The sequence below is a fragment of the Monodon monoceros genome, unplaced genomic scaffold (genome assembly GCF_005190385.1).
Source record: "Monodon monoceros isolate NGI ecotype Baffin Bay Population unplaced genomic scaffold, NGI_Narwhal_1 Super_Scaffold_3, whole genome shotgun sequence".
Classification (NCBI taxonomy): domain Eukaryota; kingdom Metazoa; phylum Chordata; class Mammalia; order Artiodactyla; family Monodontidae; genus Monodon; species Monodon monoceros.
In genome coordinates, this window is record NW_021703780.1 from 6,675,953 (window position 1) to 6,703,159 (window position 27,207).

The 27,207-nt window shown below is 40.8% G+C and overlaps 1 protein-coding gene across 4 annotated transcripts in view; it reads right to left on the minus strand.

Moving 5' to 3' along the window:
* Window positions 1-1,964: 1,964 nt before the first annotated feature.
* The window catches only part of EEF1E1 (eukaryotic translation elongation factor 1 epsilon 1), a 27,687-nt gene continuing 2,444 nt past the window's right edge, over window positions 1,965-27,207 (minus strand). The window contains exons 2-5 of one of the 4 annotated variants that reach the window (XR_003796833.1): window positions 25,690-25,890; window positions 19,608-19,703; window positions 4,572-4,677; window positions 1,965-2,017 (exon numbers count right to left, since the gene is read on the minus strand). Coding sequence is in view for 2 of the 4 variants with exons in the window: in XM_029244208.1 (XP_029100041.1) it covers window positions 14,003-14,143; window positions 19,608-19,703; window positions 25,690-25,890 (438 nt within the window). In the remaining 2 variants the exon portion in view is untranslated. Of the gene's footprint in view, window positions 2,018-2,510; window positions 2,606-4,350; window positions 4,678-13,502; window positions 14,144-19,607; window positions 19,704-25,689; window positions 25,891-27,207 lie in introns of those variants that run through there. The other 3 variants (XR_003796832.1, XM_029244209.1, XM_029244208.1) reach the window with 3 other exon arrangements.

Here is a 27,207-nt window from a genome sequence, read left to right on the forward strand (position 1 = left end):
ACAGTGTGGCCAAAAAAAAAAAAAAAAAAAAAAATAGTGCAGCCTTGGGGCAGGGATACATAATATCTTTTCAGATACTGAAACCCCTACCAGGTGGGAGAAATTAACCATAATAAGCACGGTGACCCCAGACCGGTTAGAACCAGAAGGTTGACGATGCTGACTCCCACTTACTTCCCCACCAACCAATCAGAAGAATGTCCACGAGCTGATCACGCCCTCTTTGAATCATTACTATAAAACTTCTCACTATCCCCTCTAGATTGGGATACACAGTTTTGAAAGCAGGGGTCTGCTGTGGCCTCCTTTGCGTGGCGCCTCCTTTGCGTGGCAAAGCAATAAAGCTATTCTCTTCTACTTCACCCAAAACTCTGTCTCCAAGATTTAATTTGGTGTCGGGGTACAGAAGCCAGATTTGGCTTCAGGCTCCCTCTAGTACAGTGAGATTGATAGTTCTCCCACATTAACATGGCTGTTAAAGTTGCAGATTCTGGGTTCTGCCTCCCCAGATTCTGTTTCAGTAGCTCTGGGGTACATGCTACCTCCCCGTACCCAATTGCGAGTTGATTATGATGTAAGAATTCTGTAAGGAACGGCACCAAAAACGGAGGAGAGCTTAAACAAGCTTTATTTGGGAACGCTCCAGGGCGAGGTTCACTGGTCCGAGAGAAAGGGGCCAGAGAAGTCGCGCCCGGGTGCGGGCGCTAACAAAATGTATAGGGGTGGATGCAGGGGAGGTCTTGCTGTGTGAAGCAACCCTTTCTTGGTAATCTCCCGGGTGTTGTGGCAATGTCAGGTGTCGGTTGCATCAGCCTCAGAGCCGTTGGTTCCGCCCCTCGGGGAGCGGGAAGACTGGGGCCGAGTGGTGTGGCAATGTCAGGTGTCGGTTGCATCAGTCACTTTGGCGGGGGTTCCTTCTGGCTCCCTGGGCCCTTCCCCGGACCTGCCGGCCTTACAAATTCCAGGTTTAGTAGTTAAGACTTTGGAATCAGACAGAACTGGGTTCAAATTCTGACTGTGCCACTTGCCTGATGTTCCTTTTCTACAGAATAGCAATAAGATATCCATATTATAAAGTTGTGATGATTAAAGAAGTTAATACCTGTAAAGTACTTAGAACAGTGCTTGGCACAGCAAATGCTCAATAAATACTATTTCAATAACCTTTATCTCCTTTTAAAGCCCTGTATAATCTCTTTCTCCCAATTCACCTTTATTTGCCACCACTATAATGTCTTGCACGTGTTTGGCGCTTTACAATTTATAAAATGTCATCACACATAACATACCATTTTCTCATTATTCTAGTTAGGATAAATATTAAAATACCCATTTTCAGATACAGAAGCTAAGGATCAGAGAATGTGGGAGAGTCTCTAAGATGGCTGCGATGTTTCCTCCCTTCCTGCCCATCAAGAGACGGAGTTTGTTTCCCCTCCCCTCCCCTGGAGTCTGAACTGACCTTGTGACTTGCTTTGATGGGTAGAACATGGTGGGCCTTAAGTCACCTGGCAGCTTCTGCTTTTGCTTCTGTCAGGAAGTCTAGGCTGTCCTGCTGGGGAGAGGCCGTGCTGTGGAGAAGCACGGGAAGATGAGACATCCCCTGTAGAGAGAGGCTTTATAGGTGAGAACGGAGGCCCCCTAGCAGCCAAGTGTGAGGGAGGCCTTCTTGGGTCTTTCAGCCCAGCCATCAGCCAGCTGAATGCAGTCCCATGAACTGCAGTGGAGTGGATACCACCACATGAAGCCAGAAAACTGCTTAACCAACCCACAGTGTTATGGAAACAGGAGGGAAGGGGGCAGGGCACAACCTCTAAAAGAATGACATAGGGCTTCCCTGGTGGCGCAGTGGTTGAGAGTCCACCTGCCGATGCAGGGGACACGGGTTCCTGCCTCGGTCTGGGAAGATCCCATATGCCGCGGAGCGGCTGGTCCCGTGAGCCATGGCCGCTGAGCCTGCGTGTCCAGAGCCTGTGCTCCGCAACGGGAGAGGCCACAACAGTGAGAGGACCGCGTACTGCAAAAAGAAAAAAAAAAAAGAATGACATAGCCGCTGAGGATATGACAAAAACTGGCTAGAAACCATTAGGTCAAAGACGGCGGAAGATTCGACTTCCAGGGGACCTTGAGTCTCATTATACGCTCATTGTAATACATCAGGTAAATGACACACGCACCAGCGCCATGACACTTCTGAGGCTGACTATAAAGGGCCAAAAAGTGGGCGGTGGCCCAAGTCCTGGAAATCCCCGCCCCTTCTCCAAAATAGTTGGAATAATCCTCCCACTCATTAGCCTATGAAATTACCCAGCCCATAAAAACTAACCACCCCATATTTTGGGGCCTCTCGCCTTCTGAGATGCCCCACACTGTCTGTGAAATGTGTTTCTCCCAGGGCCACTCCAGCCGTTTGAGACAGCCCGCATTCTATGGAATGTGTATCTCCGTAAACAAATTCATTTCTTACCTATCACTTTGTCTCTCACTGAATTCTTTCTATGCTGAGACATAAAGAACCTGAGCTTCATTAAGTCCTGAGACCAGGTGTGTGATTTCAATTAAAAGACAGTGGGTTCCACGTCCCAATCTGAATTGTGCAGTTTCACTGTGAGAAATAATAAATTTTTGTTGTTTTAATCCACTAAGGTAGGTGTGTGTGTGTAAATTATGCCCACCTCTTATAGAAAGGATTTCACATGGCTTACAATGATCTGTAAATGTACTCCCACAACATGGTACCATAGTTATCAAATAGCAGAACCATGGTCAGAGCCCTGGTCTATGGACTTCAAGGCTGGTGCATTCTAAAACAGCAGAGCTCCATCAGCTGGGGGTGGGGTGGGGTGGCGATGTGGTCTCTCCACTGTGTCATGACTGTGCCAGACATTATTTCTGCCTCTTTCTTTTTTTTTTTTGCGGTACGCGGGGCTCTCACCGTTGTGGCCTCTCCCGTTGCGGAGCACAGGCTCCGGACGCGCAGGCTCAGCGGCCATGGCTCACGGGTCCAGCCGCTCCACGGCATGTGGGATCTTCCCGGACCGGGGCACGAACCCTTGTCCCCTGCATCGGCAGGCGGACTTTCAATCACTGCGCCACCAGGGAAGCCCTGCCTCTTTGTTTTTAGACACCCCCTTCCTGGAATGTTTTCCTTGCCCCTTCTGCCTGTTCAATGAATTGAATCTACTTTATTTTTGTTGTATAATAAAGAACTTGGCTGATCCGTATCCCTGGTTCCTGGAAGATAACCTCTAAGTCCTTGGAATTTCCCAAGTGAGGGGAGTGGCTTTGTTATTCTTGGTGGGCCGGAGGTTATGCTAAAGCGCTCACTCACGTGGGTCCCTGGATGGTTCCAGGATGGGGGCTGGCCATGCATGAAAGACCACCACGTGATTAAAGGGTTGAGGCTTTGAGCCATGTAATATCAGCTTGACTTCTGGCGAGGAGAGCGGGCTGGGGATTGAGTTCAGTCATTCAGGCAATGATACATCAACCATGTCTTCACAGTGCAACCCCAGTAAAAACCTTCCGGACAGCCCGGGTGACCTTCCTGGTTGGTAGCCGTACTTTAATGTGCCAAGAGGGTGAGGCAAACTGAGGACCCAGAAGCTTAGCGTTTGGGACCCTCCCAGACCTCGCCCTATGCATCTGTTCATTTGGCTGGTCTTGATTTGTATCATTCACAATAAAATTGTAATCATAAGCCCAGCACTTTCCTTAGTTCTGTGAGTCATTCTAGCGAATTACTGAACCTGAAAGGGTAAAGTGAGACCTCCTGACATTTGTAGACAGCTGGCCAGAAGCTCAGGTGGCCTGGGAACCGCCAGAGCTGTGGAGCCTTCTGGAGTCTATGAGGTCTGGGCTAACTCTGGGAGTCAGTGTCAGAACTTGCTGCAATTGAACAAACACTTACATGGCACTTATGACAGGCCAGCTAATGTTGTAAGTGCTCTGCACGTGCTGACCCAGTTAGGGCTCACGGCAGTCCTCTGAAGTTGGTAGCATTATTATTCTCCTCATTTGACAGGTGAAGAGGCTGAAGCATAGAGAGGCTAAATGCCCAGCTGGTTTGGGGCAGAAACAACCTGGTCCCTGCGTACGTGTTTAAGTGTAGGTGGTGGATAAGGAGGAAGTAGGGGAGGGTGATGTGGAGAGAAGGAAGAGGGAAGCCATACTACCTCTAACTGGCCTTTTCATTTCCTCATTCAAACACGTTTAACAAATATGGATTGAGCACTTTCCGTGTGCCAAGCGCAGTGCTAAGGGCTGGGATATAGCGCTGACCCAGCCTTTTCCTCCCCTCACGGAGGCAACATCTACCAGAGGGGACAATATTAAATCCCTATGCAATGACTTTCCTGCAATTCTGTTGCTTACAGCCTGTAGATACACGTTCCAGCTGTTTGATTGTTTTCTTCCTCCCAGCACTGCGTTGCGTTGTTCTCTGGGATGGTCAGGTCCAGAGTACACCTCTGTTTCTTTCTCCTCTTATACACAAATCTTTCAACTGCAGCTCAGACAGCAAAGAGCAACTGAAAGAAAAGTTCCAGTGGCAGAGCCCTCCTGACAGATACCTTGGGCTGGGGTCCGGGCTGCTCTGTGTCCTTGCTCTTTGACCCGTGGAATCTCCCTGAAGGGCTTGTGTTATCTCTAGTTGTCTCTGGATTGATAAGACGTTTCCTGTATTATTTAAATAAAACTTTTATTGAGATAATTGTAGATTCTCATACAGTTGTAAGACATAATACAGAGATTCGTCATACACTTTGCCTGATTTCCCTCCACTGGTAACATTTTGTAAATGTGAATATCATAACCAAGATATTGACATTGATACAGTTCATCAATCTTATTTAGATTTCCCTAGTTTTACCTGTACTCATTGTGTGTGTGTATTATGTCCTGTATAATTTTATCACATGTGTAGGTTTATGTACCTGTCAGCACAGTCAAGATATTGCACAGCTCCAGAGCCATAAAGATCCCCCTTGGCACCTTTTTGTAACCACACCCACCTTCCTCCCTGCCCTACGCCATCCCCTGGCAACCTATGATGTACCCTCCATTTCTAAATCGTTGTCATTTCAAAAACATCACCTAACTGGGATCATACACAAAGCACTTCTCCTGTTTTAAGAGTAGCTCTTCTCCCCTGCACAGAGCTCTGTGCTTGATCCTTTTTCAGAGACTCAGTATCAGACACTTCTAAAACAAGGAATGGTAAAGGGATTTTGCCAATTATTGTGCTTCTTGAGAGTTAAGGCATCTAAAACATGGAAATAATGCTAATTTAGAAGAAGTAAATTTCTGACTTCAGGGTAAATTATTTGCTAACTCCTTATTGAACCTTAGAAAATAAAAATAAAATGTGTATTTAATTACATGCCTCTTGAGAACAACATTAAAACTCATTTCTTAGTGTAAGCCCATGAAGGATAAGCATAGCTGCGGGAGTGCGCTCCTAAATTTATTTTGCTTTTTATCAAATCCACTTCATGAGATTTCCTCTGCATATTTTCTATTGGCGTTACTGTTTATCCTTTTTTGTCTAACCTATTTTTTTTTTTTTTTTTTTTTGCGGTACGCGGGCCTCTCACTGTTGTGGCCTCTCCCGTTGCGGAGCACAGGCTCGGGACGCGCAGGCTCAGCGGCCATGGCTCACGGGCCCAGCCGCTCCGCGGCATGTGGGATCTTCCTGGACCGGGGCACGAACCCGTGTCCCCTGCATTGGCAGGCAGACTCTCAACCACTGCCCCACCAGGGAAGCCCTGTCTAACCTATTTTTGAAGTGGGTTAAAAAATTAAAAATGGAAGAAACTGATGAAAATAAAGGAGGGGAAAAGATTAGACAGTCTTTTGGGGTAAAATACTCAATATTACTATGTGTTAATCATATGAAGTTTTGGAAATGCCTCTGGCATGCTAAGCCCAGAGGCTGTGTGGTATGAAATAACGCGCTGGGTATTGGCATTGGCAGAGACTAGGCAACGACTTTACAGTCCTGGACTGATCCTTCTTGGACTGAATCCTGCTTGATGCTTCTTAGAGCTGCTTCCAGTGTAGCTCCATCACTTGGAGAACATGCAGTGCTTTCCCGCGAGAGCTGCTACAGAGAGAAACTCCTGGGACAGAGCCAACCAATCAGAACTCAGGATGCTCCATCACCAGGCTAGGCCCACCTCCAGAAAATTGGACTTAGCTATGCAAAAAGACAGGAGCAAGAGTTTTTGGATGAGTGCAGCTGCTCTGTGTCTGATCATCACCCAAGCTTTGGACAGGTGTAGTATAATGGTTCTCATGGTGGGGTCACCACACCAGACCTCTTGAATCAGAAACTCCAACGGGGACCCAGCAATCTGTGTTTTGAGAAGCCTCAGGTGATTACCACTCATGCTCAAGTCTGAGAACCACTGCTTTCATGTAATGTCTGTCACACATGCCTCAAACTTCAGACAATGACAGTCAGCTCTACATTTCTTTCATCTAAGTCTCAGGGATCAAGTCAAGTGCCGAACAGTCAGGAACTGGTAAGGTCAACCAGAGGGTTAAGCATTTCTAAGGGTTTTTAAGATAAGGGTGTGTGTGTATCTGTGTGTGTGTGTGTGTGTTGCAGGAGATTGGGAAAACTGGGGCAGTGGAGGAAGGATAACCCACGTTGCATGAACAGACTGGTTCATGGACTGCACCGAAGAAACTCTGGAATTTGTAATCAGATGGCTGGAAGTTTGTGGTCTTGGTCAAAGCAGGCCCGGGGCCCTGCTGTGCAGAGCGATGCTGTCAGGTTAGTTGTGTGGCTACTGTATTTCAAGCTTCACTTGGACAGACAGGCCTGCCAGGCACAAATTTCTCAAGCAGATGTTGTTCGGGAAGGCAAAAATTATCCATGGCAAGACCGCGAGGACAGATGACCCTTAGCAGAAATGGCAAGCCAAGTCCGCAGGATCTCTAATACAACTGGCTAGCCCTAGGGACCCAGCCTCTCTGAAGTGGAACAGACAGCACAGATGAGCCATCAAATAAACTCGCCAGGCTGGAAGACATGTGACGCTTTCATTCTCCCCACAAAGAAATGAAAGTTTAAAAGATGAAAATATTCCTAAAGGAATCACAATAACGGAAGAAGAAACCCTTGAGACATAATAGCAAAAATGACCAGCATCTCAAATTCTCCTGACTTCCTGTCTCCCTTCTTTTGGCCTCTCTCGTAAGTGAAAGATGAGTTTTACTAGATAAGGTAGCAGTTGGAATTAGTTTTATTCATCGGCGGCAGGGAGAATAAAGGAAGAGCCTGCAGGAATATGGGCTCCAGCAACAAGTAATATTATTACAAAATCAAATTCCCCATCTCATCTCTGATACGCCTGTATGTAACCCTAGAGCTGGGCTTCAGTGTTATAAATCCAGCATACAAGACATGGAGCAGATAGAGCCCCTTGTGTATCGAAAAGCTCTGGCCAGCAAGGGCGATATATGATAGCAAATTTCTCCTCACTGCTTTTTCAATAAAATTCACCCAGAGCTCCAGGAAGAGTTGGGAATGTAATTCAGCTTCAATAAATCAAGACTAAAATTAAGATGGCCAGATATGTAGCAGCCTACTCAGGCGTATGGAGAATTTCAAATTTAGTGCCCTGGTAATGGGTAGAAGCAGGTTATCTCATTATGGAGAGAAAGAAGAAATATCACTCTCTGGAGCTAAAAAGCTAAATGCTCGAATCCACAAAACCACCACATCTCTGCCAAAGCTAGATTAATATTAAAGTTTGTGTAACATCTGACTTTTTTTTTTAAAGGAATGAAGTGAAATGATAGAAAAAAACATACATAAATGAAAAAGCTGTACTTCACAATCATTCTAATTTGACTCCTCGTCAAGAGTTGTGTATTTTATCTCTCGGTGTGATGTACGTGTACCTGATTGCAATAGAGTTCTATTCTTTCCTAACAATATCTCTGCTTAAATTTTTATCAACACGTCTTGAAGCTATGCTGGAAGGACTTTTAGCAGGGCTCTCACACGACGCACCAGCAGCGGGTGATCTGCCCATTCTCTCCACTCCTACCTTCCTACCTTGGTCCCTGCGGGAAACCTAATGTGCCCATTACAGACTGTGGTAACTATGGATTCAGGTTTAACTTGGGGGAGCCAATGGGGGACCTATATGCTTAACAGGGAGTGAAAATGAGCTTGCCCACACATCTGTTAAAAACCTCCATGCAGTAATGTTATGCTGAATCTGGATGGGGATGGAGGAGAGTTTAAGTTAGGTCACTTTTTCTACCATCTTGTGACGGAACTCCACAAATCACTTCGTGACATCTTGGATGCTTTGGGTATAAGTGGGCCAAAAGACAAACGGCCTTTTTTTTTTTTTTTTAAATATTTATTTATTTGGCTGTGCTGGGTCTTAGTTGCGGCATGCATGCGGGACCTAGTTCCCTGACCAGGGATCGAACCCACACCCCCTGCACTGGAAGTGTGCAGTCTTAACCACTGGGCCACCAGGGATGTCCCACAAATGGCCTTTTGATACTGCTTCCAGTTCTATTATTTCTATTTGTTTACTTATTGATTTTTATTTTGGGGGCAGCCCCGTGGCTTGTGGGATCTTAGTTCCCCAACCAGGGATTGAACCCAGGCCCTCCACTGCAGTGTCCTAACCACTGGACCCTGGGGAATTCCCCTCTATTTGGTTTAAAACCATTATTTATTGTAATTAGTGGAAAATTTGTGGATCCTCGACTGAAGAATGATCCTTCCCTTCTTGGAATTTTTTACCTGTTCTTGAAAGTTGCACAGGGCGTAGGGAGACAGGGCCAGTACTTAGTCACGGCCGTCAAATCAAACCCCAGTGCATAAAATGGTGACGGGTGATGTCCTGCAATTCTGCAGTTGTACAGTTCCCATTCACTCCAGCCGTGGTCTAACTGGGTGGTCAGCATGTGGGTTAGTCTCTGCCTCTGCCCTACCTCCAAAAGTAACATGAGATAATGTGAAGGTTGTAAAGTGTCTGGTACACAGCCCAGACACAGTAGACACTCATTAAATGGTATCTGATTATTTTTATTTACTTTCAAAGAATGCTGAGCAGCTGGTTGCCTTCCCAAGGATGCTTTACCTGCTGTTTCAGGAATCTGTTTACAGACCATTGGATTGGAAACCCTATGAGGGCAAGTGTGTACCTGGTGTTGTCCACAGGGCCTAGTCGACTGTCGACACACAGTAGGTGCTAAAGAAATATTTGAGGGCTATTTTTTTAAAAATTGAAGTGTAGTTGATTTACTATGTTGTGTTAGATTCTGGTGTACAACAAAGTGATTCAGTTATACATACACATATATTCTTTTTCATTATAGGTTATTACAAGATACTGAATGTAGAGGGATTATTAAATTTATTAATTTAAAAAAATTTATTTTAGTTTTGGCTGTATTGGGTCTTTGTTGCTGTGCATGGGCTTTCTCTAGTTGTAGCGAGTGGGTTTCTCACTGCAGTGGCTTCTCTTGTTGCAGAGCACGGGCTCTAGGCGCGCGGACTTCAGTAGTTGTGGCACACGGGCTCAATAGTTGTGGCTCGCAGGCTTAGTTGCTCCGCGGCATGTGGGATATTCCCAGACCAGGGCTCGAACCCGTGTCCCCTGCATTGGCAGGCGGATTCCTAACCACTGCGCCACCAGGGAAGCCCTAGAGGGATTACTGAATGATGAGTGCTCTAGGCTTCTGGGAATTACAGAAAGGAAATGGTGAAAAGGGGCATCTGCTTTTCAGAAGGAACGGCATACACTTTATTTTAGAGGAGTTTCGTTGATCTTTTAGGGAAAAAAAAAAGAAAAAGAAAAATAGTATGCTCCCTTTTATCAATGGCTTGAAAGATGTGAGGACCAGAGATTTTTAAGCTGGTGAGTAATACAATGGATTCATGTTTTACCAAAATCACAAGATGGGTACTTCCCTGGCAGTCCAGCGGGTAAGACTCCGTGCTCCCAATGCAGAGGGCCCGGGTTCAATCCCTGATCAGGGAACTAGATCCTGCATGCTGCAACTAAGACTGGCGCAGCCAAAGTAAATAAACTAAATATTAAAACCACAAGATGCTCTGCCTAGTTATCTTATCTGCTCTTGTTGAGCAGGTGCCTCAGAGATGGCTGGTGGGAAGAGGCTTATGGATTAGTTAAGAATTTGACTTTACAAAATTGTGGGTTATGATTCTACAATCTTCCATAGCAGTTTGTCCTTCACTGATCACTTTCTGTGTGCCAGGCACTGTGCTAGGTAATTTTTATACCTTCTTATTGCAAATTAAATGAGATCAGTCATCTTCATCTGTTTCATAAGAGGAATTTCACATGCAGTGACTTATCCAAGGTCTCGTAATTAATATACGGTAAGGCTAATGTATTTGACTCAAAAAGAAAGAAAGAAAGAGAGAGAGAGAGAGGGAGGGAGGGAGAGAGAGAGCGAGAAAGGAAGGAAGGAAGGAAGGAAGGAAGCAAGCAAGCAAGCTGCTTTAGGACTTCCTTTGCGGTCCAGTGGTTAAGACTCTGCACTTCCAATGCAGGGGTGTGGGTTGGATCCCTGGTTGGGGAACTAAGATCCCACATGCCACGTGGTGCAGCCAAAAACAACAGCAAAAGCCTGCTTTATTAAGCTATAATTCACATATCACAAAATTTACCCATTTAAAGTGTACGAGTCAGGCATTTTTAGTATATCCAGAATTGTGGAAACATCTAATTTATTCTCAAAGTTATGTACACTTTTGTTTTATCCAATGCCTAGGGCAGCTTTTTCTAAGGTTGGCAAAAACGAATTTCACAAGTTGGTTAAGCAGAAGTTGCCAGGCACACTGGTGCTTACAGACTGAGTTTGAGCCAGACACTCGACTGAATCCCAACCCCTGGATACTGGCTGTGACCCGGGGAAGTTCCTTAACCAATCTGTGCCTCAGTTTCATTATCTGGCAAAAGGGGATAAGAATTAAAGGAGTGAATTCACTTAAAACACGTAAGAGTGGTGCCGAACACATACTGAACGCTCAAGAAGTGTTAGCTGTTAGCGCTGTTATTAAAAGTGCATTAACAGATCCTCATAACTCAGTATTGCAGGATCCTAAAATAGCTTGTGAACCTTGAATAACCGTGATCAGTGAAAAGTATTTATTCTATGGTATTCGAATTCTTTGCAAACTGATGATCCATGGAATGTCAACAATTTACTCACAAAAATTATTTTACAACTGGATTATTTAGCATTCAGAAAGTATTTTCCCACTTAAACACTACTTACCGTGATAGAGATAGCTAGCTGCCTACCTAGCTGTATCCTTTCTTCCTTCTTCCTCATTCATAGCACAAGTTTTGTTCTGGCTGGCAATGTGTGTGCTAAAGGACTCCACTTCTGGCCTTTCTCCCAGCTGGGATGGCCAAAGACATGTAAATAATTTTGCTGAATAGGGCTTCCCAGAAAGGTCCTTCAAGTGGAAAGCAGCTAGATGCCTAATGCCAACTGTGGACTGTCTTCTTTCACATAAGAAACAACCCAGTTTAATGTTATGTGGTTTTTCTGCTATACACCTGTACCTAATTGCAATTCACACACTTTTCTTGGTTAGCTCAAAATGCACTTAATACTACATTCTTTCAACACACATCAAGCATTTACTGTTATGTGACAGTTATTGTTTGGACAGCTGCGAAAAGACAGTCTCTGCTCCCAAGGAATTAAACATCTGGTGGAAGAGACTAGTGATCAAAAATAGCACAATGACGTCAGTGCCAGATGGGAGGCAGGGGGAGGTGGGTTGGTCAGCGTGGACTTGACTTCCAGGACACGACAAAGTTGAATACTGAAGAGGTCATCAAGTGAGAAAGAAAGGGCATTTCAGGTAGAGAAGTACCTGACGGAAATGACCCAGGACGCCCCGCAGCCTTTCTAAGGGGAAATGAACTGTTTCGATTTAGACGCTGAGAACATCTAACCTTATCTAACCTTTGCCTACGGGAGCCAGGATTTTCTCTTTCTGCCACCCCTGCATCTTCCAAGATCATCCTGGCACGTAGTAGGTGATAACCTATTGAAGCAATGATATGCTCTGCAATGAAGAACTGACTAGCAGATATAAGATTCACAAGGGGGACTTCCCTGGTGGTCCAGTGGTTAGGACATGGCGCTTTCACTGCCGTGGGCCTGGGTTCAATCCCTGGTCAGGGAACTAAGATCCGGCAAGCCACGGGGCGTGGCCAAAAAAAAAAAAAGACTCACCATGTGGAAGTGGGAAGAGGATACATTTGGCAAAGAGGTGTCCGGTATCCTCTGTCCCCCGCTTCCTCACAGCTGACCTACACTGAAGGAAAAGAGTGAAATGGCTGGGACGGGAGGACTGGCTAGCCCATCTCTTGCCTATCCTGTCTATCCTGCTTACCTCCCCGGTCCAGGGGAGACCAGAGAAGTGTTAAGGGAAGGAGTAATTTGCAGCAGTGGACTTTAAGGTGGAAGCCTTACAGCAGACCCAGCTGGGGCAGCGGCATGCATGAGAAGTCAGACTGGGCCTGCCTCTGTGGCACATGTACTAACTCCCAAGGGGAACTTGAGCCCTTTAGTCTCTGAACATGCAAATACAAGTCCAGAGTTTCTAATATAAAGGCTACTTTGTAAAAATTAAAAATGCTCCCAATAGCAATGAATTGTGAAATCCAATCCTGTAAAAATTGTCTTGATCTATTACAATATACTCAATACTCTTGGCCTATTAAATCTCTTGACTCAGTAACATGAAGAACAAAAGCGGGAGTGGGGGGCCTCTTACAAAGAGAAACCTTTACTGACAGCCATGGGCTGTATGTTAGGCTTTTTCACGTATGTTTGTCTCCACAAATCCTCAACGTTTAGAGTTATCTTTACTTTTACATTTTATTTTTATGTTTAGAGATTAATATGGTTAACTGATTTGTTTTAGGTCATGCATTCAGCTAGTATGTGATCAAAGCAGGACTGGGCCAAAGGGATGGACACTTCCCAAGTCTCTGCTCTTTGCACTTGAGCTTTGAACTGTACTCTACTGAGACTCAGAGTCAGCACCAAAATGTTGCACAGCATTAACAGTGAAGTGCTCAAAGACAATTTTTCCTATTATTTGTAAATATAAGTTCTTTAGCGCTCAATCATTGATTATTTATTTACTCAGCCACTAAGAGTTATAAACTGTATAGGTTTGTTTTAATACAGTATGAGTCTTCGTTCTTTACACAGAATGTCAACAGCAGCCTTTCTATGTTGGTTTTTAGTTTAGAAAAATCTAGTAGTTACCAAGTCCAAAATTAGTGGGATAGTGGGAATTTCCCATTGCTTTTTAGCTACTGCATATTCCAATGAGCCCAAAGACAACAAAAGAACCATGAATTCGAGGGAATGTGTTTTATTCCACTTCCCTCTAGGGCAGTGCAGTAGTTTCACCTCAATGAATACCGACAACAGAAAAGAAACAAACAAAAAAATGACTTTTTCAATTTTTCAACCACGTTTACTGGCTCACATAAATATTTGAAAACAAATCCATCTGTCTTCCCTTTTTTGTCTCCTTGGCACAATTTACCCTAGTTCTTAAAAAGCAAACTACTATAAATATTCAGAAGGGGAAAATTAATTTATAAGATGAAAGAGGTCAATAAATAGCCAAATATGTCAACCATCGGAATGACTATTTTTTTAAGATTAAGCCACTGATTTGCAACTTTTATTAAAATAAATTTCATCTCTAAAAATAAGATAATTGATACCTTGATCTCAACTCAAGTTTTGATAGCATTTGAAGTTTTACATTAAAAAAACTGCAAAATTTCAACTAAAGAACAAATAAAATGTTGGGACACAAGTTTATAATTTAAAAATTCTACCAACTTCAATGAATAAAGAATGGCTGCCTATCAATTCATGTCAGTCCTCTGGTCCAGAATACACTTTCCATTTAAAATATCTTAATCACTCTTCTGTACAGCGCAGATGGCTTCTAGTGGGAATTAGTATACAGTCTGTTCTTGATGAAGACAACACTAGACAGATGTTGCCTGATGCCTGGATAATGCTGAATGTGACAAAACCAGCGAGACACGTTAAGATATTTCTCCTTTTCTTGAACTGTCAGGTCAACCTAAGTAGAGATTAAAAACACACACACAACACAGACATTACATAAGTGCAACTATTAATACCATTTGAGTAGGAGATAGAAATTGGGGGGAAAAAAACCCCCACAGTTCTCAAAGCCAACATATTCAGATAGGAGTGAACCATTTCAGCCACTTGGACGAACCCACCATTCGTTTAATGATTTCATGTTCAGTTCAAAACCAGATGTGCTTAGGGGCGAAATCTGAAGTTTTCAACAAATGAAAAATTTACATTAACACAGGAGCTGGAGGACTAAAGTTTGTTTTTTTACTTTATTGTAAAGGAAAATAGAAGAAAGGAAGAGAATAGCTTCTGAGAGACTAAGACATGGTTCTTTCTCCAATATTTTTCGCAAACCTAAAATAAGAAAGGTTTATTGGCATCTAACATACTTAACAAGGGAATACAATGTAAACTCAAATATATATATATATATATATATATATATATATATATTTGTAGATGGCTGGTGTATACGTATGTGTAGACAACTGCTTCTTTCTACTAAACTCTGGGGGAAAATTTTACTGAAGAAGACACTGACTCATTTAATGTTAGGGGGTTACTGCTTAATACAAAAAGGAAGGGCTGTTTCTGGGGTGTATGTCTCAGATGAACAACAGAACTTCTGAATTCTGTCTGCAATAAAGCTACACTCAATCTTTAGAGGATGCAGCAGTTCACAGAATTTACTGTCAAGCTACAAGAATGCCCAGAGATTTGGTTAGGGAAAGATGCAATCAAAACAGTGGGTGCCTATCATTTCACTGGGCTCAGATCCCAAAGTAGGTGACTTGAAGCCTTTTCTTTGAGCCAAATCTTGGATTAGAATCATGAAGAGGTGTCAGGTAAGGAGAAGCCAGTAGGACGGCCACGGACCAGGTAAGATTAGTGTAGTTCCTTCTCCTGTTGTTAATTCATTTGTTTAACATATTGCAAGTCTCCATAAAACTGACAAGGAATGTTCACGCACACCAAAAATCTCAGTCACCCTCACGTACTTCAAACCCATTGGCCGTCTGCTTGTTGGAAGGCACTTTTAGCGATGGATGCCCGATGGCTGTTCGGAATTTAGCATATACTTGTGCCTACAGGCAAACACTCTGCTAAGTCACCAGGTCAACAACACTGAAGGACAAATCACTCTGGTATCTAATAATTATTACAGAATGTAAAATATTATTAGCAATAAAATTAAAAGGTAGACATATAGCATTTTCTCAATAAATGTTTAATTGAACTTGTATTTTCATTTCACATTTACTATAATGCAGTCTAAAAAGAGAAAGTGATAGAAGTCATCCTGCCTTCCTTTTTTCCTTTATGACATTAGGATACAACTGTATCAACATCTGATCTGTTAACATCTTTGGTGTCAAATGTCTATCTCTGTTGGACCAGTTTACTAGCAGGGGGGTCTCACTGCTACTGTTATGTAAAATTTAAGTTTCTGGTCTAAATCCTACACAGCAAGCTGCTACAGCAAATTACAAAAATATACTCATCTTGTTTAAGGGGGTGGAGGGTTGCATCCAGTTATCAGAAACATGTGACTATAACTGTTCACCTATAACATAGTTAGGCCATGGCAAGCAGATTAAAAAATTAACACAGTGGAGCAGTGGTTGAGAGTCCGCCTGCCGATGCAGGGGACACAGATTCGTGCCCTGGTCTGGGAAGATCCTACATGCCGCGGAGCGGCTGGGCCCGTGAGCCATGGCTGCTGAGCCTGCGCGTCTGGAGCCTGTGCTCCGCAATGGGAGAGGCCACAACAGTGGGAGGCCCGCGCATCGAGAAAAAAAAAAAAATTAACACAATAGTCAAGAAAATTGGTCAAGAAAGTCTTTTTTTTAGTGTAAAAGTTACTTTTTATTAAAAGAGAATTCATGGTTTCACATGTAAAGAATTATATTATTCCTAACTATCGTGTACTGTACATAGAAGGCACTTAAACAACAATTGCGGAATAAACCGAGTATCAGTCCATATTTCAAAAGGTAAAACACATTTTGTAAAAGAGCTAACTTTTTGTTCTTTTTCTAAATCTTTACCATAGGTGAACTTCACCACTGACTTCTAAAGAAAATACAAGATTTTTAAAAAGTTCAACTACTAGTAAACATAGCTGCAACTCTAACAGGAAATGGGGGTGAGTTTTCCTTCCTTCCTTCCTCCTTCCTTCCCTCCCTTCATACATAAATACATACATACATATTTACATACGTAAATAAAATTCAAAACCAACTTCAACAAACCTCTTCACTGACAGTTAAAGCAAAAAGTAGCAAGTATTACTGCAACTTGATTTCAGGTCAGCTGTTGAAATACATGATGAATCCAATCTGACTGCTTACAAATTTGACTAATTTCAAAACTCTTTCATTTTAAAAAGTCTCTACTCAGCCGTTTTGTGAGATGTTATTTTTCAGAATGAATTAAAATGCGCCAAGAAAGCATTTCCAAACAATAAAGTACTGATGCTTGTTTGATCTACGTTCAAGTTGTTCACTCAGATTTTGACACAGGGAAAAAGGGCAGTGTCTATTTACTATTTACACTTCAGAACAGCATTTGGTATCACCGGGCCTAGCATATGCTGCCACCAGGCCTATCACTGAAGATTTTAACAACAGCAACAAACTACAACACATGGCAAAATCGATATTCTCCAACTTAAAAATTTCACTTTTTTGGTCTCTAGTGTAAGGATTATAACAGACCCACAGCACAAAATACTGTTATTCCAGGAACTTCTAAAGTTTCTTCTAACATTTCCTAATTTATTCCAATAATTTTTAACTAGATGATCTAGTTTAGACAATGTAAATTTGTTCATTTTCCCTCAGAACATTTTGCTAGAAATGCAGCACTTTTTCAGACGGATCAGGTTATGCTTAACCTTCTGGTTTAAACTTTGGAGCTTGCCCCTTGAGTCTGAGAAAATTATGACTGACCTCGCTTTGTTACCGCCACTACTTTTTTGGTAGACATTCTATTTCTGAACATACTGTAAACAGAAACAAACAAACAAAGATTTTACCCTCACCAAACTTACATTTTTTTAGAACTTTTGGGATGGGATCCCCATCAAATATTTTACTTAAAACTGGTTTTCCATCATTCCTTTCTGACTATTTTTTTCTTCTTCTTTTTTTTTTTACAACAGGAAACACGATGCGATTGTTCTAGTTACCATTTCCTGCTTCTTACTGGTCAGAATGCCAGTGAGTCTACAGTGATGCTTGGCTCTTCTACCTAATCATTCCTTCTTATTTATACTGGCACTCTACAACTAGTCTGAACTTTAAAGCCAAACAGATAACATTCTTAGTCACTAATTTTCCATGAAGACATGTGAGAAACTCTCTGAGTGACCCATTCCAGACCAGGGTGAAATGCTGGTCTGCTGCCTTTCCAACTGGCACCATGCTGCCTCTGGGACATGCTTTATGGCGTTCCTGGGCTGTGCTGCCGCTCTTTTTACTTTTCCTTTCTTTCTAAAAGAATGACACCTCCACTGGGGCTCCGAACTTGGAAACAAATGTATCTCATTGATAACAATCTTATAGTCAAGCAGCACATAACTTTACAAGGGATTTTAATAATCTTGAGTAACAGCCTGTTCGTAGGGACTGCTATCTACTGAAGAGATCACTTTAAGAAAGCAATGAGTCACTGGGGTGATAATGAACGGCCACAGTAACTGGCAGTTTAACAAAGGAAGAACAATGTAACATTGCTCAGAGGGAATTAAGATGGACCAGATCTCAGAGTAATCAGCCCCCACTAAACTCGGGCTCACACTGAAACAAAATACAGCAGGACTATTTGGTGCCAGCGGGGTTCCCTGACTGCTGTTCTGTATACTGCGCTGATTGTGCTGACTACACATTAAGTATTTAATAACGTGAACAAGTAAGTGAAGGAACGTATGAGGGCAAAAATAAATGCACTGCCATGGCAAACAAAGCGCTAGAACCGTCTGATGAACACAAGCAGGAAGCCGGTCTGAACCTCCCGTCTACTCTGCCCGAACTCAACACCTAGTAATCACTTTTTTTCTCACCTGGGTATATTTACACCTCACTCAACAGGAATGTCATTTAACACCACAGGGCAATGCTGTCACAGCACAGGCCTCGTCTGTGAGGCCCGTTCCTTGAGAAGGTGTTTACTTCTCTGACATAATCTGACTGCACGTGGACCAGGGTGGGAGAGCTGCTTTGGTTATGGACTCATTTTATGAACCCAAAGGGACGGTGAACAGTGACTTACCTATCATTTCACTCAATTTTGTTTGGAAAACAATAAGCATGGGATACTCAATCATAATACTGTAATCACTAAATATAAAAAGGATATACATGTCAAAATAGGGAATATAAATAGGCAAAGATCATTGAATATTGTTAACAGAAGCCTAGTATTTTTTTAAGTTTTATGTTATTTACTTTTTTTGGCTGAGCTGTGTGGCTTATGGGATCTTAGTTCCCTGACCAGGGATTGAACCCGGACCACGGCAGTGAAAGCCTGGAATCCTAACCACTAGGCCACCAGGGAACTCCCTGGAAGTCTAGTTTTCACACGCAGCATTGAATGAAACTCTTCTAACCTGCTTGAAAACCATACGCCCTTGTGGGCACCTAGACTCACAGTGAAACAGCTCGGCAGCCAGTGCTACAAGTGCTGTGCATTAGGACCCTGTCCACTCTGCTGGCAAAGAAATTCCACACAAGCTCCCTCCTTCTCAGAGTATTTCCTTTCCCTATCGCATGACCTGTATAAGCCAGAGAGGGAAGAAGGTAAATATACACATTGGTGTGCAAGAGTTACACTTCCTTGTCATCTTTTTTTTTTTAATTAGAGGGGAGAAATGCTCATCTTCTTAATGACAGCTTGTGTGTGATTTCTCTGATATAGCTCAGCCGGGAGATAGCACTGAAGGCACATATTTGGACTGACCAAGAGTTGGGGATTTGAGTTACACAAAGGGGATCTAGGCTGGATGGGGAAGAAAGTGTACGGGTTTGGAAAGAGGGAAGGAATTGAGTTACTTCAGATAATGATGGAACTAGGGAGTAAGATTAAGAGCTAGGGTAAGAGATGGCACAGAAGGTGCAGTACTGAAATCGAGGCGTAGAGCTGGAGCAGAAAGGGGATGGTGGGGTCCAGGTGAGGATGACAAGCGAGTACAAAGGGTGGCAAGAGAAGGAGCCCCAAAGAAAAACAGGAACAAGAACAGGAATCAAGCAGGTCAAGGAACAGGATGCTCCTATGTGTGATGGATCCATGGAAGGAATATTTGCATAAGGTACCTTGCATAAAAATAATTCCTTTCACTTTCATGTGATAAGTTGAAAATTCAAACTTGATTTAAATTCAAGACAAAACAAATCATTCTGAACATCACAGACAAAAACACCAATAACTATTCAAATACTCACAATAAAGCGATGAAGTCCATAGTATAAGAGGATATCTGCTAATGTGAAGTTATATCCTGTAAGGTAGACTTTATCTTCAAGATATGAATTAAGATCCTAGGGAAAAAAAATTAAAAAATATTAATTTAAAAAACAGTAATAATAAAGTTAACTATACATTTGACTTGAAACATTTAGAAGGCTATTAGAAAACACAATACTGACATTTAATTTAATAAATTTAATCTTTGACAATAGATTTGAATTCACTCAAAATCACAAATCACGTAACAATCAACTCATTTTTAAAAATAAGGTAAATATTATTAGCCTTATTTTAAAGAAATAAGAAAACATTAGAAAATGATATTCACAGCCATCTCTGATCATTTCAAAGACTCCAATTTTTTTGCGGGGGGAGCATTTTGTAAATCATGCTCATGTTGGATTTATTTTTTCCATTAAAATATAAAAAGCTCCTCAACAATTCCTATTTTTTAAAAAAATTTATTTTATTTATTTATTTTTGGCTGCGTTGGGTCTTCACTGCTTCGTGCGGGCTTTCTCTAGTTGCAGTGTGCGGGCTTCTCATTGAGGTTGCGGAGCACGGGCTCTAGGCGCACCGGCTTCAGTAGTTGTGGCACACGGGCTCAGTAGTTGTGGCTCACGGGCTCTAGAGCGCAGGCTCAGTAGTTGTGGCGCATGGGCTTAGTTGCTCTGTGGCATGTGGGATCTTCCCAGACCAGGGCTCGAACCTGTGTCCCCTGCATCGGCAGGTGGATTCTTAACCACCGTGCCACCAGGGAAGCCCAACAATTCCTATGTTTTAAGAGAATTATAATTTATTATAATTATAATAACTATAATATAATTATTAATTACAAGTATAATCAATAATATCAATTATATTAATTAATATATCAATGCTATTAATTATAATATCGATCATATTGTTTATTAATATCAATTAATTATATTGTTATTAATAATTATTGTAATTATTGTTGCATTTTAATATATGTATATTTTTAACTTTTAATTGAGGTAAATACATGTAACACGTAAAAATTAATCAAATTTTAATTTACCACCGTAACCATTTTTAGGTGCATAATGCAGTAAGTGCTAAGGGTATTCACACTGTGGCGCAATCAGTTTTCAGAATTTTTTCATCTCAGAAAACTAAAGCTCTGTACTTATTAAACAACTCCCCCTTTCCCTCACCCCCCAGGCCCTGGCAATCACCATTCTGCTTTCTGTTTCTATGGATTTGACTATTTTATACGTTGTATATAAGTAGAATCATATACTATTTGTCCTTTTGTGACTGGCTTATTTCACTGAGCATGATATCCTCAAGGTTCATCCATGTTGTAAAATGTGTCAGAATTTCCTTAAGGCTGAATAACATTCCACTGTATGTATAGACCACATTTTATTCATCCATTCATCTGTCAGCAGACACTTGGGCTGATTCCACCTAACTGCTACTGTGAATAACACTGGCATGAACATGGGTGTACAAATATCACTTTGAGACCTAGTGTGAATTCTTTTGGGTATATTTCCGTAAGTGGAATTATTGGATCATATGGTAAATATGATTTTATTTTAACTCTTTTGATGAATCGCCATACTGTTTTTCATAGCAGCTGCACCATTTTACATTCCCACCAACAGTGTACAAGTTTTCCAATTTCTGCACATCCTCACCAATACTTGCTATTTTGGTGTTTATTTTTGGTGGTAGTCAACCTAATGGATATGAGGTGGTGTCTCATTGTGGTTGTGATTTACATTTCCCTAATGATTAGTGATGCTGAGCATCTTTTCATACGCTTATTAGCTTCGTATATCTTCTCTGGATAAATGTCTGAGTCCTTTGTTCATTTTTAACTGGCTTCTTAGTTTTTTGTTGTTGTTGCTTTGTAGTTCTTTATATATTCTGGATATTACCAGATATATGATTTGCAAATATTTTTCTCCCATTCCATGGGTTGCCTTTTCACTCTGTTGATTGTGTCTACTGATGCAAAGAAGCCTCACATTTTGATGAAGGCCAATTTATCTATTTTTACTTTTGATGCCTGTGCTTTTGGTGTTATACCCAAGAAATTGGTGCCAAAACAAATGACCTGAAGCCTTCCCCCCAGGTTTTCTTCTAAGAGTTCTACAGTTTTTGGTCTTATGTTTAGGACTTGGATCCATTTTGAGTTAATTTTTAAATATTGTGTAAGGTAAGAGTCCAGTTTTGTTCTTTTGCAGTTGGATATCTAGTTTTTCTAACACCCTAAAGACTCCAATTTTAAACACCATTTAAAGCTACAGAAAGTTCTCTGTCATTTGTTCCTCAGACAATGACCATCAATTTTTAAAAGGCTAAGCACTGAGCTCCCTAAACAGCTCAGTGGCACTTTTGAAGGAAAAAAAAATTTAAGTACATGTTAAAAAATTAAATAAAAAATTTAAAGGATCCTAATCTAAATCAGAAGTATTGTCTGATAGACCAGCATAAATAAAATCAATTAGTTTCCTGAGAAAAGAAAAAATCTAGACAAAAGAAAATATATTATATACATATTTTTGGTCCCTCTCGAAATTAACATGTAGTTTAACAGCACAGGAATTTACATTAAATTACATTCACATGAAAGGAGACAAAAGATTCATCTCACCTTCAGAGAAAGATTTATAAATATCAGATATTCTCGCAGGCTCCTCTAAAGACTAGTTATAAAACACTGCCCCAGAGGTCAATAGCATTCATTCTAGAAAAATTTCTTAAGCTGTAGAGAGAGAAGTCTGTTTTGATTCTCAAATCATATGCCAAATGCTTGGCACATAGTGGTTCAGTAATCAGTAAATGTTTGCTGAATTGAATCTGATCTCTTTGAGTTTGCCCATGCCTTCACTTAAAGACAGTAATTTTCAAAACGGTATTTGAGTATGGGACTGTTAGGGGTGGCACAGACGATGACATAAGGGAACACGGACATAAACAGGGAAGCAAATGCATAAGAATCAAAATAAAATTGGGTAGAGAGGGTAAAATACACTGGTATATTACAGGCTACCACTCAAATTTTATAATAATCTGCTTAATGGAGATGGTTTTTCTTCAAATGTCTTCAAATGAAACAAGTTTAATAAAGCATAAAAATAAAATAAATATATCTACAATTAATGTTAAGAAGCATTTTTAAAAAGGTCTGAAACAATAATTCAACACCGCTTTGTATAGTATATATATTCTTAAAATAGAATCCATATCTATATTTTAGTTATAAAGACTCTTTTAAGGTTATACTCTTTAGTTATAGAGACTTTGAAATGGAGTTTCAGAAACTATGAATAGGTAATATCTTTCTGATTAGTGATCTAAATCAAAATTTTCAGAAATTAAATTCTGATTTTTCAGAAATTCAGAAATTTTTCAGAAATTGAATTCTGAAATTCAAAACAGAATTTCACACATTCAAAATATTCAGGGAACAGAACTAATGTCTGATGTTCATTACATTTTTTTTAAACAAGTCTTTCTGATGCCACTGCCAAACTTTAAAAAATATTTCCCTCTATAGAGTTCCAGCTGATTTTTCTTTTTCCTCTTAATTACCTATTATTAAACCTTCTAATAATATTGAAAAAGCAGTATAATAAACAACTATATATCCTCCATCTAGATCCAAATGTTAGTGTATCATAATGCCTGCTTTCTGAAATTACACCTTAATTATGAGCCGCTGTGGTTTTAACTCTGAAATGGAACTTTTGCAAGTAAATGAAATCCTTTCACAATATCCTTAGTAGGAAAATTTTAAAAAATAAGTAATAAAAACGGAAACAGCCCAGTATGAAAACAGGCAAAGAATACATGTAAGCAAATTTTTAAAAATAATGAAGATGCTCATAAGCATTATGAAAAAAATGCCACGGCATTAACAACGTCAAGGAAAAAAGTGCCAAGTAAACAAAGAGATCACTTTTTGGTTTGTTCTGGTTATGAAATTGGGGTGGTAAAGAAGGAAAAGGGGTAACATCCAGGGCAGCAAGGGTTTTGTGGAAGAAGCCACTGTCAATACACTTTTCTGGAAGGCAGAGGAGCAACATAGCCTTAGAGACATATACAGCTTTGGCCCAACCACTTCCCTCGTAGGGATTTGCCTAAGGAAACCAATGGGAATGTGTGAAAATATTCAGCAACAATCCAACACTACATGAGGACAGACTAAATCTTGGCACAGCTATGTGATGGAGTACTAACAGGTTATCAGAGACCGTATAAGCGAGTATTTACGGACTTGAAAAGATGCTCCCAACATACTGTCAGTGAACAAAAAAAAAAACAAGTTACAGTGCCCAAGAGTGGCCCGTTTTTAAAATACAACACACATATATATGAGAAAAGAAAAAGCATGTGAAGAACACGAAAGGGAGTCAACAATTCACTACCTGAGGACCAAACATAAGTGTTGCTAACAGTTCTCGCTCAATGGTGGGACTACAAATGTTTGAAATTTCTCTTATTTGCTTACTTATATTCCTTAAAGTTCTATAACGGATACTGCCTTTAAAATAAAAACGCTATCATGAAATAGCAAAAAGCAAAGTAAAACAGTAAACAACCCTTTCTCATCTGGCCCCAAATCACACACACATCTGTCTCCCCCCCTGGTCTGAGTCCTGTAAGGGCAGGGGCTGTGCCTAGTGGGTCACTGTATCATCAGCCCCTAGGACCGTATCCTACTCATCACTGTAGGGACAGATGAGCAAACAGTGGCAGAGCAAGGGCGACCACCCAAATCATCCAGTGCCTTGTACATTTCAAAGATGGTCATATTGCCAGCTGGATTCTCCCAGTTGAGATTTCAGATAATAATATTGACATATCCCAGACACAATGTTATACTTCTAAGCTCCTAATACCAAATCTCTGAATACAACTTTTGAACTTACACACCCAATTTCAATGAAATATTTCAGAATTAAATACTTTACTACTAATGCTTTCTTTTGGAAAACTGTAAGAGAGAGTTATATTTACTTTTTATTTGCCTGAAAGCTCCCATTCACTTAGAGGGAAGACATGCTTGCTTCCCTTTGGGAACGCTGCCACTCGTGGATATTAAAAAAGAGTAGTTGATCAGGACAGACCTATAAAGGAAAGAGACCTGAAATTTATTTTCTACCAGTTCTATTGATGGTATCTGTCAGGAATACAGTTTAAATCATTTCTCCCAGAATGATAAATGAAAAACTTTCAGTACCATAAGATCTTCTTGTACAACTTATATTACCAATTTATATTATAATTGGAATAAAATTAGGAAACAGAAGGGATTCCTACAATGACATGTGGTTATCTGGGTGATCTCTAAGGTTCCTTCAAATTTTAAGCTTAAAAACAAACAAAAAAAAACAATGCTTTATTTTTATATAATTAACAAAAATAATTTTATTTATAAAGATTTTTTATTCTTAGTGATTCTGGAGCCATATTTGGTTTATATTTTATATCAATAGATTCTTTAATTCTAACTTGACCTCTTTAGAAAGAAAATACAAATCCCAAAGCAATCAGTCTCAAAGGCGGGAAATGTGGGCTTTCTCAGATCAAACGGATTTTTACAAACTACAACCACCAAAACTTTGATTCTCCCTTGGCTTTAAGAAAGTACTTTACTGCTTAGGGAATCAGGACTGCAGAGTGGGGGAAATGAATATCAAGCCATCACATTAAAAAATCATATAAAGCTATTATTATTGACTATGATTAGTGCTGCAAAGGAAAAGCACAGGGTGCTGTGTTAGGAAAGAAAAGCATTGAGAGCAAGGAAGTGCATCTGTCTGAGAGAGAGTAGCCAAGGACGAGCTGAGGAAGGGGTATGTGAGCTGAGGTCTGAGCTGAGCGGCTGGCAGAGGCTGCTCCAGGCAAGGAGGTACCTATGTAACAAGGTAGCTCCTTGTTAGTTTGTACAAACTAACATGAGGCAGAAGGAAACAAGTAAAGAAAGCCAACAACTTCAGTTACTGAATCTCAGGGAAGAGACATCCTGTTGTTAAGAGTTCACACATTTCAGCCTATAAAGAGACGTGGCGATACCTTCAGAACAGTGCGGATGTCGTCTTTACTGGAGTGTCCATCTACTTGAGTTACCCTGTATTCTAACCACTGTTGAACCACTGCTTTTTCCTCTGCGGTGCTCCCCAGCAAATATTCCTTGTTGGCCTGCTGGACTAGGTGAGCTGCTATGGTAGTCAATCCCGTTAGACTTGGACCATTGTTCGTCTGAAGAACTGGAATCTTAAAAAGAAAAAAAATTTTTCAGATAAATTTTAAAAACAAATACTGTATCACGACTGTAAGTTCTAAGTAATCGCTTAATCCCAAACTGTCTTTTCAAATACGCTTAAGATATTAAATTACCTACAAACGAGTCAGGAAAATAAGAGTTACATAATTTACATTTGATAATAGATGACTGATGCTATGAAACTGGTAATAACATTGCAAAAATTAGTAATGATGCTTCTGTATAACTACATATGTACAAAAAGAGAAAATGGAAATCCTAATAATACCACATTAACTTTGATCAAGATTACCCATACTTTATTTAGCAAGGTGAATGAACATGCTTAAATAAACCCAACTTCTGTAACAACAAAAGTAAGAAACAGTTATAGTGAACACTGAATTCATGTTGATACAGCTAGAACCACCAAATGAGTTCTATCCTGGTTTAAGTGATGTGTGATCTAATATAAATAGTTATCTCATTAACTAGGTGTGGACTGCGATGGTGATTTCCTTGCCATGGATTTTGCATATTCATCAATTTTGGAGTCATTTAGAGTGAGGTCACTGATTATAAAAGTCTAATAATAAAGTATGGGCTTCAGGTAATCACCTGAAAAACAACCCTACTTTCTAAGTTTCCCCTACTGTAACAGCAATCCGAAGGCTCAGATTATAAGAAATTGCTAATTAATGTAAATGTTCTTGATGCACAACTAAGCGAAGGATTTTGAGAAATTTAAAAGAAAATGGAAAGTATCACCAATGGGGAGACTGATCAATTATAAACAACAAGTATACAATCTAAATGACCTCAGGAAACCAAGAGAATATTTCCCCTGGAAGAAGGCTGCTCTTTTCAGCCATCTGTTCAGTTCAAATAGTATACTGAACTCGGATAGCGATTTTCACTGTTCAGGGCCCTTTCACACTTACATCTAGGTCAATATGGCCATGTGAAGTATACGGGGAGATTAACATTTTATGGATACAGATTCAAAGGTTACCTCCTAAACGGTAAAGGAAGCAACCAGAGGTAGTCTCAGCTTTCCACTTCCTCACTGGCTACTTTCCATTCATTACTTAGCTCCTTGAACTCTGACTTTTGCCTTCACCCTCAAATGAAACCATTACTTCTAAGATCACCAATAACCTCCTTTAAAAAAACGCATTAAAAGAAAACAATAGCAACTCACTGGGGATGCTGCCAGTGTTCCATTCCTTGACTGTGTTTGTGTGCATTTTATGGCAGGTAACTCACTGAGATGCGTGTGCTTTTAGGTAGGGGAAGGGAGGGAGGGAGGGAGGGAGGGAGGAAGGAAG